The 21,375-nt window shown below is 39.7% G+C and overlaps 1 protein-coding gene across 5 annotated transcripts in view; it reads left to right on the top strand.

The window, feature by feature from the left end:
• Adgrl2 (adhesion G protein-coupled receptor L2) overlaps positions 1 to 21,375 on the top strand; it is a 175,305-nt gene that overhangs the window by 90,712 nt on the left and 63,218 nt on the right. For all 5 annotated transcript variants that reach the window (XM_059266431.1, XM_059266430.1, XM_059266434.1 and 2 more), the window contains exon 3: positions 8,465 to 8,678. In XM_059266431.1, coding sequence (XP_059122414.1) covers positions 8,465 to 8,678 — 214 coding nt within the window. The remainder of the gene's footprint in view (positions 1 to 8,464; positions 8,679 to 21,375) is intronic.

The following is a 21,375-nucleotide window of genomic DNA, read 5'->3' as shown; positions in this document are numbered from 1 at the left end:
AGTGTTTAACCTGACAGCTGGTGGGGTTTCCACACTTTGACATTGGACTGTCCAGAGGGTCACCAGGATTAGTGAAACTTCACAAACGTCAGAATTTTTGCCCCGTGTAGTTCATGTAATTAGATTTTTTTTTCAGTTGTTCATTATACATTTATTCATTTTAAGTTTTGTTTTTATTTTCGAGACAGGTTTTCTCTGTGTAGCTCTGGCTGCTCTGGAACTCGATCTGTAGACCAGGCTGGCCTCACAGAGATCTGCCTGCCTCTGCCCCCAAGTGCTGGGGTTAAAGGCGTGTGCCACCACACCCGACTTACTTTAAGGTTTTAAAAAATATATTTCCAAAGATAACTATAGAATTTTTGGATTTAAATTGATTTTACTTAAGTTACTATAAAGATTTTTAAAAAGTAAACTTTTTTGAAAGTTTATAATTTTTAAACATCCGAGTGAACTTTTTTGGTTTTTCGAGACAGGGTTTCTCTGTGTAGCTTTGCGCCTTTCCTGGGACTCACTTGGTAGCCCAGGCTGGCCTCGAACTCACAGAGATCTGCCTGGCTCTGCCTCCCGAGTGCTGGGACTAAAGGCATGCGCCACCACCGCCTGGCTGTGAACTTTTTTTAATCTAAAATAAGTGACTGATTCTAAACCCAAATGACATGGAAAGCTAAGGCAGAGCGTGGGCAGATGGTTCAGTGGATAAAGATGCTTTCTGCCAAGCCTGATGACCAGAGTTCATGGGGCACACATAGTAGGAGAGGAGAACTGACTCCCATGGGTTGTCTTCTGGCCTACAGGTGTGTGCACGTGTGTGCGCACACGGACACACACACACACACACACACACACACACTTAATTAAATAAATGTAGTAAGATTTAAGAAACTAAAGCAGGATGTGGTAACCAGTACCTGCCTTTAATCCCAGCTTTCAGGATGCTGAGGCAGGCAGATCTTTGTGAGTTCAAGGCCAGCCTGGTCTGTAAGTTCTAGGACATCCAGGACTACATAGAGAAACCCTATCTCGAAAAAGAAACAAAAAAGATTTAAGAAGCTAAAGCATGTCATGCCTCTCTGTATTGAGTGGTGTAGTCACATTATTTTAAATGCAAGGAATGCTTTCTGTTGCAAGAATACTGTCTTTGTGTTTTGGGTTTCACACAATCTTCTTTACGTACAGACTCCTGTATTTTCTAGACCAGTGTCCTTATGCTGGGCAATGGAAGTTGTATAATTTTGTTCTCCTTATTGTTAGTATTAAAACAAGGCCATAGGTGAAAGGCTTTCACATGTCATAGTTTAGGCCTCTCACCACATACACCTCAAAGGAATTGTATATCAGTGGACACAGAAACCTTGATGTCTTAGTTTAAATAGATACTCCTTCTTAATGCATATGTATTCATATCTGTGTGTGTGTGTGTGTGTGTGTGTGTGTGTGTGTGTGTGAGCGCATGAGTGTGGACGGCCATATGCCATGCATGCCTTGGAGATCAAAGGATAGCTTACGGATGTAGAGGATAATTTTTATGAGTCAGGTCTCTCTTTCTGACGAGTGGGTCCCAGAGTTTGAACTCAGGTCTTCAGGCTTCTCAGCAAGTACCTTCATCAATGAGCCATCTCATCAGCGCTGATAAAGTTACTTTAAACATTGGAGTCGTCAAGAAAGTGAACAGCATGGAGCTCCCACAAACCTACCTGAAATCATGTCTCTAACATCTTACCTTTAAACATAAAGAGTTTTCTTACGCACTTGAGATTTTAAAAATTGTGTTTCATTGACACCATGAATATGCAGAGGTAAACGGAACTGTTGAACTATTAGTGAACTAATTTCTCTTTGAGACTTGCTCTTAGCACTCTTTCATTGCAGGAAGAGTCCTCATTAGCATATATAAATGGAAGTAATTCTGAGATTTCATAGGCCAGCACTAGTAATAAGTGCTGGCCGGAGTTAATGTCTCGGTGCAGCTTGAAGTCACAGCTCCAGTTCCATGGAGGTCCCGAATAATCAAAAGCCACTGTTCTCACTAGGACCTGAAGACAGCATGAGCAGTACCCTCCATGACAGGGGTTAGTTCAGGATAATTAAGAGTAGCAGTACCAGGGAAGGTGAGGTTTTTATATTCTAGTTATTAAGAACCGGTTTTATAGGCACGATTCCTACAGAAATGTGTACAAGGCTGAATGGAGACAAGGTAGAATGGCCAAGTGCTTGTTACCACATGCTTCAAGTCCAACAATGTGCTGTTTGTTGACAAAGCACCATATTGTCTTGCAAAGATGCTTATGAAGGATGTGACAGCCAGTGGTGGCATTCCAGTTCTGACCTTGCAGGTTACCATCCTAGCAGTGCGCCTGTTACTGGGAGCTGCCTCCTAAATGCAGATGATTTCAGACCCAAGTCCCTGCACCTGTTGCCCAGAGGTATTTACTCCAATCACTAGCCTAGAGCAGGGAGAGTTATTGCTTGACATTTTATAGCTTGGGGGAAGAAACTGTCTTTGCAGAATCATTTGTTCCGAGAGGAGAACCAGAGCAAAGCAGTTCATTTCACTCCGAGCACCACTCTTTGGCAGTATCCACATTTGCGCAGCACCAAGATGCAGTATTGATTTTTCCCCCCCTCACAGAATCCTCCCACAAGTTCTTTCTTCAATTGTCAGCATTGCAAGATGGATTGGATTACACTTTGCCAGTTGGAATGCTTTTTTGAGGGGGGGGCATTGAAATAAAAATAGATTGCAAGTACAGCTAGGAATACATGTAGTGAACATGTGGTTACAAGGCTTTAATTTAGGGATTTTGTGATGTTGATCATGTGGCCCTTTAACAGAGTACTTGACCATCATGCACGGTTTTCTTTTCTCCTCCTGTTCTCCCCCAAGACTGACAGCACACAGCACACAGCACACCATAACTACACCCTCTGTAGTGAGACCTACTGCTGATGGCTGTCATGATGTGGAGAGTCAGGAAAGCACCTTGTCAGAGCATCCTTCCAGCATGTGGAACCATGGGAAACTTAAATCTTCCATAGCCTCTATTTATTCCTCGGTAAAACAGTGACCTTAATAGTTCCCATCAATAACGGTTTTTGAAGGATCGTTAGCCACTAAACATTTGAAATATCTTCAGAGGGGTTTCTGACAGTGGTGAGATAAAATTCTCGGCAATGGCTATTTGGAGCTGTGGAAATGAACCAAAGCCAGACAGGCAATGGTGAGCATTTGTTTGTGAAAATTTGCTGAACTTCTACCAGGAACAGTAGGACCCCACAGCCCTCTAGCATGAAGCCCCCACTTAACCCATCTCTCCTCACTACACCATGGTAGCATTTTTGCAGGGCAACACTGTTCCTATTAAGCTGTGGCTTTGCTGCCAGGTGGACTTGACTGGCTTTGGAGCTGAGGATGGAAACCACAGTCCAGTGCTATTGTCACTGGAAGTGCCAATGGGGGTGCCTCCTAGTTCCCTAGCTCCATTTGCTGGGGGTTTCAGTTGAGAGGACAGTGCAGGCATACATTCTCAAATGTCCGGTAGGCAGATCCTGGAAACAGTGGGAGCTGTGTCTTTCCCATGTGTGCTTGTCTAGCTAGGAAGAGCGATAAGACAGGAGAGAGGGTCGCGGGGAGGACTTGGCAGGAAGGAGTCCCCAAGGCTAACTTCAGAAGGCCTCAGTGATGTTTCTCCCGCTCAGACCAGCGGAGTGTGGAGACACTCCCAAGGGCTCCTAGCTTCTGTGCAGCATTTGTGCTCAGTCATTGGTTGACCATAGAGCTGCACACAGAGATGGGTGATCTCTAGGAATCCAGGCTGAAAACTAGAGCACGGGGCAGAGGCAAGGTGAATGTGCACTCAGGAGGAGTCAGAGCTGTGGATCTGTGCCAGGCCCTGAAGAAAGGGCCACAGCGGCAGCAGCTCGGGAGAAGAAAAGCTAAAGTCAGAGTTGCCAGCAGGATATTGTCTAAAAAGCACAGTTTTCAACAACAGTTTTATGAGATATGCAAACAAGAAGGTTGACCCATACTCAGGAGAAAACACATCTAGCAGAAGCGGCCTTAGATAGAGGCCCAGATGATAGATTTAGCTGGTAAACATTTCAAAGCAGCTATTATGGATATGTTCAAAGATTAGAATAAAACCATATTAGAGAATTAAGAGGAATTATGATGACAGAGAGTTAACAAATACACAGTCTCAGTAGAGAAATAAAACTATTTTTAAAAGACCTCAGAGACGGTCTTGGCACATCTTTACTCTATCACTGGTGGAAGTAAATGAGTGTTTTCCTCGACAAATACACACGTCTCAGTTTCCTCTGCTCCAAGATCCTAACTCCCTGAGTCTGGAGTAGAGCTGCAAGCTGTGCCCTCTTAGAAGATCTTCCCGGGTGCCTCTTCCGGCATGATCCCATTCAATGATACGTATTCTAGGATGGCCACTTGTGAATAAAAAGGAATTCATGTAAAGAAGTGGCGTTAAGAAATGACAGCCACCCCCATGGCAATTGTTGTCTGTAAGTCAGGAACAACAAGGAGTCACTGTGTTTGGTTTTGCCAGGAATATGTTTTTGTCATTCGTTGGTTTTCCTTAGTGAAAACCCTGAGTTTTGCTGAAGATGTTCTGACTTCTTGTGACCTTACATGTCAGGTATCAAGAGGTCAACATTCACTCAAGTTTTCATGGAAGCAATGTGGGGTGACTGAAGAAGGCACAGATCACCTTTTTCTTAAAAATGTTTATAAAGTTTTCTGTAATTGACATCCCTGTGTTTTCTCCTGCCCCATAAGTCTTTGGTTAAAATAGCTAATCCAGAGAGGAGCTGTCCTGTGACAAAGGAACCCTGTCTAGTTTATAAGACACTTTTGAGAATTTTCTTGACAGTTCCTTATCATCTGCATTGTCCCACCACACTGCATCCAGTGCCGTATGTCCCCAGCTCAGAGAAGTAGAGCGGATGCTTTATTGATTGTGGATCCTTGGGAAAAAATTGAAACATTGTTGTATGATATTTTGTTTGTGTTCTGACAAATAAAGTTTGCCTAGAGATCAGAGAAGCAGAGGAGCAGCCACTAGAGACTTTTTACCTCTATGAATCCTCTGATTGAATGGGGGTCAAGATCCTGTCTCCACTAGCCTTATATTCCTGTCTCTACCTCCATAGTGCTGGGATTAAAGGTGTGCACCATCGCTACCTGGCTCTGTTTCTCTTTTAGACTGGTTCAATATCCTGTAGCCCAGGGTGGCCTTGAACTCCTGATCTTCCTGCTTCCTCTTCCCAAGTGCTGGGATTAAAGGTGTGTGCCACCACTGCCTGGCCTCTATGGTTAACTAGTGGCTAGCTCTGCCCGCTGATCTCCAGGAAGCTTTAATTGTCAGAGCACAAACAAAATATCATACAACGTTTAGAAGGATATTTTTAGACTCATAACCTGGGAAAACCTTACACAATTTTTAACTAATTTTATTTGTTCAGAAAAGGAAGTGAGAACTTAGAAAAATAGAGTTTTGTTGGCTCAAGTTTTTAAGATCTCCCACCCCCTACACACAAAGATTTAAGTGCCCATTGTTCTTTTCGTATGGATGCGTCTATTCATTGTCTGCTTTGTATTAGACCGTGTATGTACAATTCTACAAGTACCTTTATCATTATGATTCTGTACCATTCATTGAAGCCATACAGATACAGGGTAGTGGAATTGTAACTAAGAACCTTATCAGAGTCTAGCAGGTAGATATGTGTTAAAGATGAGCATCATGTGTTACCAGTGAGCATGTTGGTAAAGACAAAAGTTCAAAGAAAACAGGAAAGAGCCAGAATTCGTCAAGGAGATGATTTATGATCTGAAACAACAGACATTGTAGCTTTAAGTAAACAGTAGTTGCTGTAGCAAACTCCTGAGTTCTTTGCAGTGGAAACACAAGAACCCTGATTTGCTTCCTGCTGTGGATTCCATACTAGACATCCCCTAAATAATTAAAGAATGCTGATCATTCCTTCCCTTACTTGACCATTTTGGGTGACTATGATGTAGGCTGTAAAATTTCCTCTGTGTTAACAAAACAGCAAGACACTGGGCTACATTACTCCTTGAGTAGCTTTCACAAGCAGAAGAAAATTCACTTAGATCCATACTTAGACTCCTGCACACTGACAAAAACCAAAATTAAAAGGCACAGCTTAGAAATCACAGAACTTTGTAATCAATTCTTTTTTTTTTTTTTTTTTTTTTTTTTTTATAAAATAGTACCAAGTATGAACTATGCTCCAAGCCGGTCTTTTAATAGCATGTTCTAATATTCCTAAGATTTTCTAATAATATGATTTATTCTGTTTTATTATGGAATTATAATTGCAAATCACCTCAGCCTTTAATGTAGGTTACACTCTAAAATTTTATTGATGTCACTTGTTTGAATTTGCACGTTGCTTTCCCCAGAAATAAATAAGAACTTGTGAAGCCATACAAATATTTTTAAATAAGACAAATGTAGCAGTATTAGATAAGTTGCTTTTTAAATACAGGATCAGAAAAGGGGTGAAATGTATCAGACCTTGGAGGGGAAGAAATACCTTTTATACATTTGTCCAGGTAACATTGTACCCTGAGTCGCCAGCTTTATGTCCATGCTCCATCCTTGTTAATTGCACACACCTCCTTATGTCCAGTGTTTTCATATTGTCATGGACTTTAGGGGGACCTTCCCAGGTTTGGGGATTGTCCTACCTCCTGAAATGCTTGTAGGTTATCTAATTATTTTCTTCCCTCTGGAGTCTGGAGGAGTGCTTTTGTGCTGATATATGAGTATGTGGTACAGGAACCCTTTTATAGGATGAGGCACCTCTTAGAAGGCTTTGAATTAGTGAGGGCATTGTGCAGCAGAGACAGAAGGGGTTACCAGTGTGTGCTTATCCAGACACACCCAACACTCTGGGCTGAAGTTTATAACTTGAAGCAGTTTCTTCTGCCTTTGTTGGGTTTTTTTTTCTGTAATTGAACTCTAGGGGGTGAAGCACAGGATGCAGAGTAAGTAAAACAATAGAGATAAGATAGTAAAACAGCATGGTGGTTCACACCTTTAACCCTAGCACTCAAGTATGGAAGCAGAAGCCCGTGATCTCTGAGTTCCAGGCTAGTCTTGCCTGCATAACAAGCTGCAGACCCGCTAGAGCTAAAGAGTGAGACCCTGTCTCCAAAACAAATAAACGAATATGAAACATTAAAGTTGTTAAAGGGATGTTGTCGATGGTGGCAAGCAAGGAAGTGGAAATGGGACTCCAGGCAGCACCTGAGAGACTGTTGCTATGGTGACTCATCCCCAGGTAGCTCCCCACACTGGTGCAGTTAGAGCCACTTGTCTTCCTCATCATTGTCTTCTCTCCTCCACTTTTTCTGTGTCTGACCACCGGCCTGTGCTCTAGTGTAATTCATGGGATCTCTGGTTTGGGATTCTGGCTTAGATTAGCCTGGACAGGTGGATCAGTGGAGAAAGGTGTTTGCCACGCAAGCCTAATGACCTGAGTTAAACTCTGGAACCCACGTAAGGTAGAAGGAAAGAACCAACTACAGAAAGTTGTCCTGTGACATCCACTCATGTGCCCATAGTGCATACATCATGTATCCCAGCATGCACATGCATTAATAATAATAATTTAAAAAAACCTTAAAATTCTCGACTTATGTTACACTCGCGATTCTTTTCTAGTGCATGCACCTGTTGTATCATATATAATTCATACAGCACGTAAGCATTTCGTGTCTTACAAGTAGAAAAGCTAATGCAATAGATAGTCTACTTCATTTTATAGATTGTGTAACATAAAAAACTTTCTCTCTTTGATGGTCTTTATTGAAATGGGTTGGCTCAGTGCTGTCTCCTGTCAATGATGTCACTTTTACAAAGTGTCTATAAATTAAAAATGTTATTGTGCCCTTGTATGTATTATTGTCATAACTATCATAGTTATTTTAGGAAGACCTTCGAATATAAAGTAGTGTTACAGTAATGATTCTGCCAATAATTAATATGTGTACATTAACAATGGGACAGAAGGATGGAGTATGGAAGAGTCGTCTTTTCACTTGTGACAATTCGTCCTTGATTAGATGTTTAGCTACATATAAAACTGACAAGTGTTCATGAAGTCAGTTAAATTTGTCATTTTCATTTGAACCAACAAAAGACATTTAGTTGTGTTTATACTAGACTATAGAGAAAATGACTTTTAAAGGTAATTTTAAGATGTCTTATAAGGATGATGAGTTCAGATAAAGATGCATAAAAGTACCTCATAGTAGCCTTTAGAATGAGAATTAAGAATAAATTAATTAAGAATAAATACGCGAATTCCTGACACCTCTTGACTGTAATGAAACGTGTCTCTTGAAGATGCCTTATTGAAATAATCTACTTAATACTCGAGTTCAACCTTGACTTTCTGTTTTAATCTTCTTCACTTTTAGGTTTCAGCAGAGCAGCCTTGCCATTCGGGTTAGTTAGACGAGAACTGTCCTGTGAAGGTTATTCTATAGACCTGCGATGTCCAGGCAGTGATGTCATCATGATTGAGAGTGCTAACTATGGTCGGACAGACGACAAGATCTGTGATGCGGACCCCTTTCAGATGGAGAACACAGACTGCTACCTCCCTGATGCCTTCAAAATCATGACTCAAAGGTAGATACGTGTGTACACATGTCCTGTTTCAGCTACTGTAGCCAATGGTTAAAGTTAGTGTCTTTCCAGAGAGAACAGATTCTATCCACAGCTAAGCTTGGGAATTACTGTTAGATTTTTACTCACTAATGTTAATATCTGCATTGTATTATGTTTTCTGTAATGTTTAAATCTACATATCATCTTACTATAAATGACAGAATATATAGGAATCTAGATCACATACCTTCATTTCATAGACCATAAAATAAAAAGAAGGAAGATTTCACATGTAAGCTTGTGTCTCAGGACTTCAGAAATTTGAAGTATTTTCTATAATCATAAAGAATATTATGTATCTGGAACTTCGTCAGTAATTGCTCCTTATCCTTATGTTGTTTTAAATGAATTTTTTTACAGCAGTTTAAGGTCACATCAAAATTGAGTGGAAAGTGCAATGTTTCCATGTAACCCCACTGTGTGTGTGTGTGTGTGTGTGTGTGTGTGTGTGTGTGTGTGTGTGTGTAGATTCTGGTGTGGAGTTGTGTTTTCAGCTTATGTTGGTAAATGCCCAGGAGTGCAATTACTGGAATGTATAATAAAAATTCATGCAAATTTATAAGAAACCTCCATGTGGGTTTGATGTGGCTTACCTATAAACTTGGTGCTTAGTAGGCTGAGGCAGGAGGATTGTGAGTTTTAGGCTGTTCTGGACTTCATGGAGAAGTTCTGTCCCCTGCCAGTCTCCCCCTTATACATTTCTAAAAGGGTGGGGGGAGTGTATGTATGTGTACAAACTGTCTTCCAAAGTAGCTGCTTTACCATTTTGCTCCCCTACAGTAAGAGAATGGTCGGAATTCTTGCCCCACACTTACTCTGGCATTTAGTGTTGACAGTGTTTGAATGTTAGCCATTTTTAAGCATCTCCTTGTTTCAATTTGTAATTCCTTAATGATGCGCAATGTGGAACTTATTCCCATGTGCTCTCTGCTTTCTGTTTGTGTTCCCTGAGATAGTGTCTATTAGTTCTTAGACACTCCCCCTGCCCCCGCCATAACTCAGGCTTCTTGTTTAGTTTTAAGAATTCTTGTACATTTAGGATGGAAACTATCTTCTCAGTTATGTCATTTGTAAATGTTTCCAACATGTAACTGGGTTTTGTTCTGTGCTCTAGGTCCTTAACCTTAAAAGCAACAACAGAAAAAGGATAGATGCAAGTTCAGAAGCATGTAGCTAAGTGTGGTCCCGTGTGTCCTCATGGAACTGTAGATGAAATCCTTCCAAACAGCTAAATGACCTCCGATGTCCAGGGGAACAGCTTTACCTTTACCCAACCATGGCTGCAGGGAAGGTTATGGGTTTGGAGCAGTGCTGTTCATGTATAAAATTGGCTGAAAATGAGATACATTTCTGAACGAGGACATCTGTCCTCTTCAAACAGTACATAGACAGTTAAGGTAAACATAGTCTAAGTCTAATAGGGGTCCTTTCTGTAATTCAACAAGTCCTTTCCCTTCATTACTTTATGTGTTGCTCAAGATGATTCCAAGTATAAGGCAAAAGGCAGAAATATATTTTCTTCACAATTTGTAACTGAATAAATACTTTTTGCCCACAATTGGGAAAATTAAAGTTCAAGGCAATATAAAATGTGATGCCACTGAGTGTCCAATGCATCATGATTTGTGTTAAGTGTACACATCATTGTAGATCCATCTTTAACTACATTAGAGGATTGTACTTCAGTCTACAAGAGCTGAGTATAAAGTAGGTATTTACTCAGATGTGACAGAATACCTCAATACCTGCATTGGAGTGTAATCTGAGAACGTCTGCCTCACTGAATTTGAGGATTTTTAATTCATCCTCTAACTAAGTCCCAGTTGATTAATGACAGAAAGTAGGTAGATGCTCAACGTAGCAGGGTCATGTGCCCCAGTAAATCCATCCTAAACTTAAACATTTCCAACTCAGATACATGTCTTATGGAGGCTGTTTACCATTGTAACCACACAGCTAGATGGGAGCTGAGGAATGTTGCTGGTCATTGTGAGGGAGGATTTGTATATCTCTAGTCTAGGAAAAGACCAAAATTTGAGTTTTTCAAACATGTATACTTTTGCACTCTGGTGAGGCTGAAGAAAATCCTGAACTGAGCATCGTAGGCCAAGGCCAGACTACGTTGGACACAAGGCACCTAACTCTTGGCATTGTGTTTTTAACGCTTTGGAGTTCATGGCAGCTCAGTGAACATTGCTGTATGTTCACAGTCGTTTGCTGTCATTGTGACCAACAAGATCAGCAGTACCTCCATTCCAGCACTGCTTTGACCAGAGGCTTCCAGTATTTAGAAAGTAGTAAGTATGCTCAATGGACACCCAAGGGTCACATAATTTAGCTTTATTATTACTTTTAAATTTCGTGGAAGAAAAACCCTTGAACTTACTAGTCATTTCTTTCCCCACTCTCTCCTGTGTCCCTTCCTCTGGGACACAGTATCATAATGAGATTTCTAACTTGATTAGCAGGTCACCCAGGAGAATAACAAGCATTCTGTGTGGGGGTGGTCAGTACAGACACAGTGCAAACATATGATATGAGGATGTGAAAAGGATATGAGGGATAAAGGAAAGAAATGCCAACACTACTCCTTAATTGCCCACGCTGTAGGAATATGTATTCTTAAGAGGATAGATTGGGATGGAATGTATCAGTATATTTCAACTGACAGTCATTATAGGTAGATTTTCAAATGTGGATACTGGCTTGCTAGGTCTTTTTGAGACACCAGAGAACATCGCCAAAGTTTTAAGAGTTCCATCGAAGTGGTCTAACTTCAGTTCTTAAGGAATTAGCATTGAGACTCTGAGACACCATCTGGGTTGCATTAATAATGCTTGACAAAGATACTTTTGCTTAAGCCCGAATTGCAAACGAGATGTGTGAGATTGAAAATCTAATCACTGAACAGAGCTACTGTTTAGTGTTTTGCTTCATTTGGTAAAAAGGGTTCTGTGAGTTCAGTATACATAAGAGAAAGTCTGGGTTGTAGCATAGTGGTACCAATATGGGGTTCTCCGAGTTCAGTGTCCAAAATAGAAAATCTGGATCATAGCATAGTGATACCCATGGTACCACAAACAGAAAATGCTACCATATGGAATTCTGTGTGACAGAATTGCAGTCAAAGCATGCTTCTGCTGAAAACACTATGAGGTTACCTCTTGGCTGTGTCCAAGTTACACGTAAAACAATTAATTTTGAGTCTTTACTTCTGTCTTATCTCCCCAACAACTTACTCTGTATAATAGGCAAGCCTTCCATACTCATAAAAATAAACTGAAACATCTTTGCTTCAAGTTCTTTCAGCTGAGAGATCCTAAACACAGAGGACATTTTGCACATGTTGTTTCAAGTTAAGGGAACTGTCTGTGCCCTGCATATATTATGACATGTCAGTAACTCATCATTTCTCCATTTCTTTTGTTGATCCACTTGTTCAACAATAGTCATAAGACATCTGGAAGCAGGCCAGACAGGAACAGAAAGTGAAGAACTTATTATGCATGATTACCTGTTTTCACTGTACTGATAAAGCAGAGAGAGGCAGTTTGAAGTTAGTGCAGAGTGTCTGCCAGGTCTGTCTGAGGGGGCTGCATAACGCTGCTGCTGTTCCTTGCTTGCCAGACGTGTACACACATACACATATTTAGTGCATAGCAAATACCTACTACATGTGTCAAACTTATTGTTCTTGTACAGGTGAACTTCACTAGAGATGTAAAAAGCATACAAGATACAATATGAAGTTATTGCCATTGGTTCTAAGTACATGAGGACTCCTTTCTTGTTGCTGCTATACTTCGAAAGGATTTAGATACTGAAAAATTTAGATTTGGGGAATGGATGTTGTTGACCTGTCTACCACTATTATCAGATCTTGAAAAGGTATATGAGGTATTGGCATCAATAAAGGAATAATTCCAAAAAGAGCAGCTGAAGCCCCATTTTTAAACTGAAGTGTACTTGTGGCTTACAATTATTTAATCAGCAGAGTGACAATTTGAACATAAACACTGTATTGAAAAGGGGAAGACAAGATTGAGATGATTTCAAAAACATTTTCATAGTGGAAGCTTGTAAGTACCCTATTCATTGTATGTCAAGATGTAAATCATAAGGAAGTCTGTCATATTTGACTGGTGTAGTTGGAAAGAACCATAAGAAAACCAGGGAGGCAGTGTTTTTGCAGCTGGATTCTCAATGAGTAATTATTATGCACATACAACCAGTTCACTCTGAAAACACAAAGCCTCAAGTAGCTTAGTGAATTTTTCCATCTATGAGCTCTCAAAAAGTGAATCATTGAATAGTGTACCAAAGAGAGGCATTTTTGTTTCTTTAACATAGAAAATTTCTTTTTGGAAAGCTCAAATAGATACACTAGAAATTCTCCATTGAATTGCAAAGCTATCTTTCTGCATAAGGTGAGGGACACAAACTATTGTGTTTGCTTTGCATGCCAGAGCCTTCATTCCTGTTTTCCACCATTACCACCTCATCAGTTAAGAATCAGGTTACTGGGTTTCCATTCTAGATTGTGGAAGTGAAATTGCTGTTACTCTATTTTCTATTTTCCTGATCATTTAGAAGAGTGAACAGTACCTGTATTAGTAAATATGAGTAATATTCAATTTGTATGCTTGTCTTTAAAGTATTCTCAGTAGTTCATTCTATAAAAGTTGAATTAAATTCTTTCATGAAAAGATTTATTTATACTTGAATAAATTATTGGACAGTCACCGTTACAGATAATGGTGGCTTTATAACAATCTTTGAAAATAGTTGTGGGGACACCTTCGCATAAAACAGTTAGAACTCTTTCAAGTCAGTAACAAAGAGATTTCTGCTCTACTCTGAAGCTTTGGTTAGTAAGCAAATCACAGTTTTGTTGGAGGGTCTGAATCTCTGTGACACTTGAGTGCAGCCTGGTGGGTACCGGAAGGTCAGATGCAGCTGATAGGAAGACTGCTCTGTCTTCTCACTCTGCTGCCTGCCAGAGCGATTTCCAGGCACCCTCTGTTGGAGTAGCGCTAGGCTGTGGTGTCTCTTTAAATAGCATTGTTGAACACCAGGTTAAACACAAGGTGGGAAGGGGGCCCTCTGCCTCCACTTCCATTCACCACACTTGGTGAATCTGCAGCTTTCCTTGTGGACAGCATATTTGGTTCCATTACTGCATGCATATTCTTCCTATGCATTCTTAAAACTAATGATATGATGTCCTTTTCTTCCCCTTTTAAGTATTATGAGCCTCTGAGAAAGGTGGAGCTACTTGGCACAGAGGCTAAGATCAACAATTATGTCTCGAATGATTAATTCCTTAGTGAAATGTATTTTTACATCTTTTTGTTGTTGTTTTGTTTTTCTAGGACAGAGTTTGGCTGTGTACCCCTGGCTAGTCTCCAGTCCTCAGTTTTACTGTCTCCCCACTCCCCCCAAACTGCTAGAGTTATAAGCTCTGAGTCATCACACCTGGATATGAAATTTCAGTTTTCAATAACTTTGAAGCTCCATTCTGTTATTTAAAATTGATAAACTGACTTATTTGCAAATATACTAATAGATATCAATTGTATATGAACTATTTAAACAAAGGAAAATACATGGAGGCTTTCTCTTTCTCTACACACACATGCACACACACACACACACACACACACACACACACACACACACACACCACATAGAGAACATTACTATAAGTCGTGGTGAGTATCAAAGCTCAGACGTTAGCCAGAAGAATCCATTAAAATGCAACCTCAGTTCTGGCAGACTTCATGATTATAGATTTCTGTTGGTGTGTAGTCTCCTTGACATAAAAACCTCCCAGCCTTTATATTGCTCAATCAGTCTTCGTAAACAGGCCCTGTGTCCACGTCAGAGCTCTAGGAAGTTTTTTTTTTTAATTTAATTAGTATACAATTACTGATAATCTCTTTACAGACAACAGTAAACTTTATACATACCTTTCTCAGCCCTTGAGGTCTCTCTTCCATGCTAGTCATATTTTCATAGTAGTGACCTTAGCTCACTGTGTGTTTTCTTCTGAATAGATGTTTTGTGGGATTGGGGAGTCGGTATGGTCTGTCGTCAATGTAAGTGCTTGCTTGGGTTATTCGGAATACTCATACTTTCCCACAGGATCCAAGCCTGCAGCTTCTGAGAAACTGCGTTCATCCCCTAGGCTGCTTATCCCAAGTACTTTCATCTATCTGTGGTGTCAGGTTTATCAACCATTTATCCATTAGGATGAAATGCGTATGAGGAAAAATAATTAACTCAGAAGCTCCTGACTTGTCATTTCTATGTAAAATATACTGAGTTTATTTTCTGTGTCTTGGCAGTGGGTTTCAGGAATTCTCTTGCTCTTGGCTGAATTTGTTTATAGACAGCTACTTGGAATTTGACTATAGGTTTGAGAGTTGCTACTATAGATTCTTGAATCTTAGTACAGTAATGGATAACCACTACGGCTCTAATTAACACATGCTTTGCATGTGGCTTACTGATCAACATGTAAACCGAAGAGCTCCTTACAGAAAGGGGAGATTATTGGCAAAACAAAACAGAACCCCAAAATGAGCCATATTAAACATTCACAGTTGCTGTGTGTGAAAGACTAATACATTATAAAATAACTTATAACACAAGCTGTCTAACTGTCTCTTACGGCCCACCTAGATGGAGGAAGAGGAAGCAAGGGTTGTATCAGAGGGCCGTTACTGCAGGGACTGGGAGTCTCCCGTAAAACGGACGTTTGTGAGGCACTTCTCTCTCTAGATGATGTCAGAGGAGGGCACCTGTCCGCAATCTTGTTTCTGCAGACACTTTCTCATATATAAGGTTTACCCCGTTCATACTGTGTCCCTTGTCTGGATCATGGACTGTCATTTTTCTCTGAGGACAGTGTGTTACTGCTTTTTGTATGACTTGGGGACTTGCATGAATACTTTACAACTTTACATTTACTTTTTGGTCTTGGACAGAGAGGATGAAGATCAACGAAACTAAGGGTTTTCTTAGACGGTGGGCCATAACTCCCCATTCTCCTGAATGAGGGAATTAGAGGTGTGCCACTACCCACCATGGCTCTTAAATGAGCCTTTAATCTGAAATGGTAATGAATAAAAAAGCTTGAAATAAACTATACCTTAATAAACTATACCTTCTGGTAACCAGGTCAAGTAAGCACACAGAATAGACGTTTAAACTTAGTTGTAAAGAACAGTGAGATTGCTGGGCGTAGTGGCGCACACCTTTAATCCCAGCACTTGGGAAGCAGAGGCAGGCAGATCTCCGTGAGTTCGAGGCCCACCTGGTCTACAGAGTGAGTTCCAGGACATCCAGGGCTACACAAAGAAACCATGTCTCGAAAAAACCAAAGGAAAAAAGAAAGAAAAATAAACAGTAAGGTTTGTTTTGTAGTCACTAATTCAGGTTCGGATTTGACTTTTTCTTCTGTCTTGTTTGGTTACTCTCTGCCCCCTGCCCCGTAGACCCATACTGCTGAAGTGTAATGGAATAAGCATTTCTACCACTATGTTGTAAAACTTTATTTATAATCAGGAATGCAATGCATGTATACATTAGCACTTTGGAGTTTACTATAAATTATTCTGATATTATTCCAGGTAAATTGATAATTTTACATTGCTTTTACCATTGTACATTTAATGAGTCTATCAATGAAAGTTTGAATACACATACATATATGATAGAGAAAGCCCTTATTCCTTTGTTATTGTCATTTTGGTTTTGGTTGGTTCATTTGTTGTTGTTGTTTTGAGAAAGGGTTTTGCTGGGTAGCCTTTGTTTGTCTGGAGCTTTCTGTGTAGATAGGCTGGCCTTGAATTCACAGAGATCCACCTGCTTCACCTGTCCAAGTGCGGGCACTCAAGATGTGCACCACCACATCCAACCCGTTCTGGATCTGTATTGTGTTTTCTGATTAGCAGTTTAACACTCAGCATTTATTGATGCATTTTATTAAATAGGGAAAACTAGCTCTTTAGTTATTTTAAAGCATTTTAAGCCATCAAAAGTCATGGCTTCCCTTATTTTCTAGAAATTATATCCTAGAATTGTTAACATACAGACTGGAATAGTAAGAGCAAAATCACACCAGTATTAATGTTCTAGCTTGCACATTGGCTGAGGAAAGTTAGTGTGAGAAATGAGTTTTCCTGGGGCGTTTTACTAATACATATTTAGCTGTCTTGCAGATTTTAACGAGCCATTCTTCATACCTTACTCTGCCCTTCCTTAAATATATTATAGCAATTTAAATTGTTTAGTGCCGATTGCTATTCTGCAATTAATTTTAGAGCTAATAATAAAAGCTGTTTCACATATTTCTAGGAGAAATCTCTTTACAAAAAAAAATCGAAGAAGAGATTCTGTTGCCCCTTAATATTGGTCTATTCCACATAAACCAGTCAAGTGTGGTATATAACTAGTAAACATAAGACATCTCTAAACATATGCCACCAAAGGGTATAGTTTTAGGACTTACTTAACACACTGCCCACATGTGTTAGATTTATTACTGTGACAGATACCTGAGAGGAAGATTTTAAGGCTCCGTTTTCAAGGTTCCAGTCCAACCAAACTCCCCTATCTCCATTACTTTGGTCCTGATGGGAGCTAAAATATCATGGTGAGAGGAGCGTGCTTCAGAGGAGGTCATGCTCCTCTTGGACATTGCAAAGTGTACCACATTTAAACCCTCTTTAGGGTTTGATTCCATTTTCTGACTTGTCTGTTTCACTTTCCTTCTTGTGGCTGAAAAACAACTGCGTTCATTTGGAGATCTTGTTAATGGAAGCTCAGTTTGTGATATTTAAGTCTGGATTTGTTGTAGTATTTTGATGTCATTTGAAATTTGGGCTGTTCTGGTGAAGAAATGGCCTGTGGAAAATATTCATGTTACTTATTATATACTTTTTAGTAATCCCGGCATAAATGTGCCAGGCCATACCACAATTTAAATGTTTCCCATGGCACCTAATACAGGGGGAAGGAGAATGGGAATAGTATTCATAGTGTATCCAGCAAGATTTGTGCAAAGTTCTGTCAGTCACTAAATGTTTGAGACGCTAAGTGTTGTTCAGCCTTCATAGATTACCCCTGACCTGACTGTTCCTGGTTGGAGTACAGAGTACATAGGGCACCTGCCAAATGCAACAGGCAAAATCGTAAATGTGCCGTGCAGAGTTTGGGAGAAGAAGCGGAAAATTAAAAAACCCCAGTCATTCAATTTATTTAAAGGACATTAATTAAATGGTAGTAAAATGTTTATTCATTCAATAAAAGTGTTAAGATAGAATAACCCATTTCTACAGTTGATGCCAAATACTTAATTTAAAGCTTCATACTTTAATAGGGGTGGAAATCAGTGAGTTCTAAACTAAATGAGAAGTAAATTTTAAGCAAATGAGATTGTTAGACGTTGTTTTCCCATTCTCCACCCACCCTCTTCTACCCTTTCAGAGATCATACCATCACCCGCGTCTACTATTGTGCTAATAGCCTATGTGTCAAGAAATGTGTTTTGAGTTACGTGTCTTTAGTAGTGGTTTCAATATAATCTTTAATCAAGAGATCTTCAGAAGATGAGTTTCCATGCCCCTCATTACCTTTGGAACTTGCTAGAACCATGAATCCAGACCAGAGAAGAAAATGTATACTGACTTTTAAAAGCATATTTTGTTATTTGATGAGCTAGCTCTACACATTAAATTATATCCTGATCTAGCCCTAAGATCACTGCATCATTAATTTATGGAATCACGTATGTGTTGTCTAAAGCTGGTCATGAAGACGATTACAAATTTTAAGGAGATATATAAACAGGTGTGTGAAGGGTGATGGCTTACTGTCATAACTAATACATGACAACTCAAGACGTTTGTATGTACACTTCCATTTATTTCAACCCTTGATGAATAGACCATTATTAAGCCGCAATGATTACTGAATGTGAAATGTAACCAAGATTATTTTTTATTCAAATATAATTTAAATATTCATCAAAGCAAAGTTATGCTTAAGACTGACAGAGACTATTAACATCAAAAAATATAATTAACTGCATTGGGTATCATGAAGTAGAGTTAGCCAAATAGCCGAGAGGTCTAATTGCTCTAGAGTTTGAGAAGCGATGGTTTTATTTTATGCTGCATCTGAGGAATTAATAGTAGTGTGGTTTCCTATGTGGGCCAATTAAAAGCTGCCTGTTAAGGTTCATTGCTCCATAGGAAACCCATTGACTATCACTTAGTAAACAGGATTGACATGTCAGTGTGTACAAGAAGATAAAATAGAATAAAAGCCCTGAAAATGAGATGTACTGAAAATGGTTCATAGACTTGCGTCTTGTCATAGTTATGGAGGTGCTGGGCGGCTCTGCATTTTTTCTTCTTTGCCTGGTGCCCAGAGTTGCCCTGTAGGAGGATTCACAGCTCATACCCTCACAAGACCTGCCTAGGATTTGGGGGACATAATCCTCCTCAGATGCAGCTGTTATTTAGTGGCAGAGGACAGAGACAAGGCTGAGCCTCACCTTGCTATCTTTCACAGTAGCTCTCCAACTCCTCATCCAGACAGATGATTTCATCTTCCAGGAGTTCAGCTCTCACTCTGCCCAAACCTGCTTCCATCTCAGCTTCCCTGATGGAGTTTAGAACTCTCCCAATAAGCCTCTTAGAGATCTCTACCTCAGATTTCATTTCCTGTGTTGCTCAACCAGTGGACAGTGCTGATATTAAGTATAAAACAAATCCTACAAGGATATTGGTTATGCAGGTTTTAAGTATGGCAGTTAAGTTTTAAAACTAAGCATTTCGAAACAGAAGGTAAAGAGGAAATTGCCCAGTTCAAGTCCAAAAATGGCCTTTTCATCCTTGTCATGTTATCTCTTCTCTTTAGTGATAGTATTTTGACTTTTGTGTCTTCCTTAAGTAATCCCAGCACTTGGGAGGCAGAGCCAGGTGGATCTCTGAGTTCGAGATTGGCTTGGTCTACAGAGCGAGATCCAGGACAGGCACCAAAACTACACAGAGAAAACCTGTCTCAAAAAAAAAAAAAAATTCCTGACTGAACCTAGTAGATTTGCCCTGCTGAGGCTCCAGAGATTCAAGAGTGCTAGGCATTGTAATGGCATTTTGGCATTGATGATATTGTTGAAATGGAGATGGTTAAGGGTCAATGATAAGAGCAAGGTCTCCCAATGTTTCCTTTTCTTAATAATGATATATCTAATATGCTTAATAAATTGACCATTTTCTATCATAAAATACATGATGTATGTGAGTATACTGTTTTAGCTATCATGGAGTTTATTTTTTTAAATAAATATGTTCTGGAAACTATACCTATAAAATTTATCACCTAGAATACTTGTTCCATCTGGATATCATATTTAGTTATCACTTTTGTAAGTCATGAAACTCCTAAAATTGAGTAGTAGTATTGAGTTGGCTGTGTTCAGTATGATAAAGCCTGTCATAGGTCTCTAATGTGAAGTGATAAAGATGACTTTTCAGCCAGTCATTAAGGAGCTTCTCCAGTTCTAGATATGTGTGGCACTGTTAGCTTTCAAACGTGGTGCTATGTTGGATACTTTACAACATATGGCCTTCTGTTCTCATCCCTGCCTGTGCATGAAGTTAGTGGTATTTCATGCTCTCAAGGTCCCTGTGAACTCCACCTTCTACACAAGTTACTGAAAGAAAGCTGATTCAGGCTAGGAATACATTATCAAATGGAAGCCTTCTGCCTTCATTGTCATAAAAAACATATCTATGTTATTTGTACATGTTATAAATTGTGGAGAAATTTCATTTCTATCGTATTGAAGGGCTTTAGAGCCAGGTTTGACTAAGGAAGAGTCTGTCTTTGTCTAAGCTTCATTAGTATGCACTATCAAATGCTTACTAAGCTCTGATGCACCACACCCCCTCTTGTGTCAGCTAAAGGCATCCATGAATAGCTGGCAAAAATATACATTTGCAAGAGTCCACACTGGTGTTTGTGGGTTTCAGTTTAGAAAAGGTGCTGTCGTGTGTATAGCCCATTGCTCAGATGTTCTTAAAACTGTAGCCAACCACTCAGCTGTTTGCTAACATAGAACAGGTACACCAAATCTCCCGCATGATGCAACACTTCCAAACATGGATGGAGAAAAGGAAACAGCCAGAGTAACCTCATGGAAAAGACCCTGTAGGTTGAGGGGACACTGAGGTCCACTCTTCCCTTCATCCTTTCTGCTTTCTGCACCTTAGCATCTTCATCTACCACCTTCTTTGCAGCATTACAGTTTCCTTTCTTGCCCTTTGGCCATGGAGCAAGGGTCTTTCAAATCACGCCCCCACTTCCTTATATTCTTAAAAGCATGCAGTCATTGTGCAGAGGCTTGTAATATCTCTGTTGAAATGAATACTAGGGCTCACTGAGAGACTTGTATTAACTCTGATTCCAGCAGAGTTCATTGTTTTATAGCAAAGAATAGTAATACACAATTCCACATACACCTTGTTAGTTTTTCTCTACATAGATATTGTTTGTACATGGTTATTTCAGGGTATTACTATATGTAATTGCAGATTTGTTCTATCATCTATCTATCTATCTATCTATCTATCTATCTATCTATCTA

This window comes from Peromyscus eremicus, chromosome 6 (genome assembly GCF_949786415.1).
Source record: "Peromyscus eremicus chromosome 6, PerEre_H2_v1, whole genome shotgun sequence".
NCBI classification, from domain to species: Eukaryota; Metazoa; Chordata; class Mammalia; order Rodentia; family Cricetidae; genus Peromyscus; species Peromyscus eremicus.
This window is presented reverse-complemented; position numbering and strand designations above follow the sequence as displayed.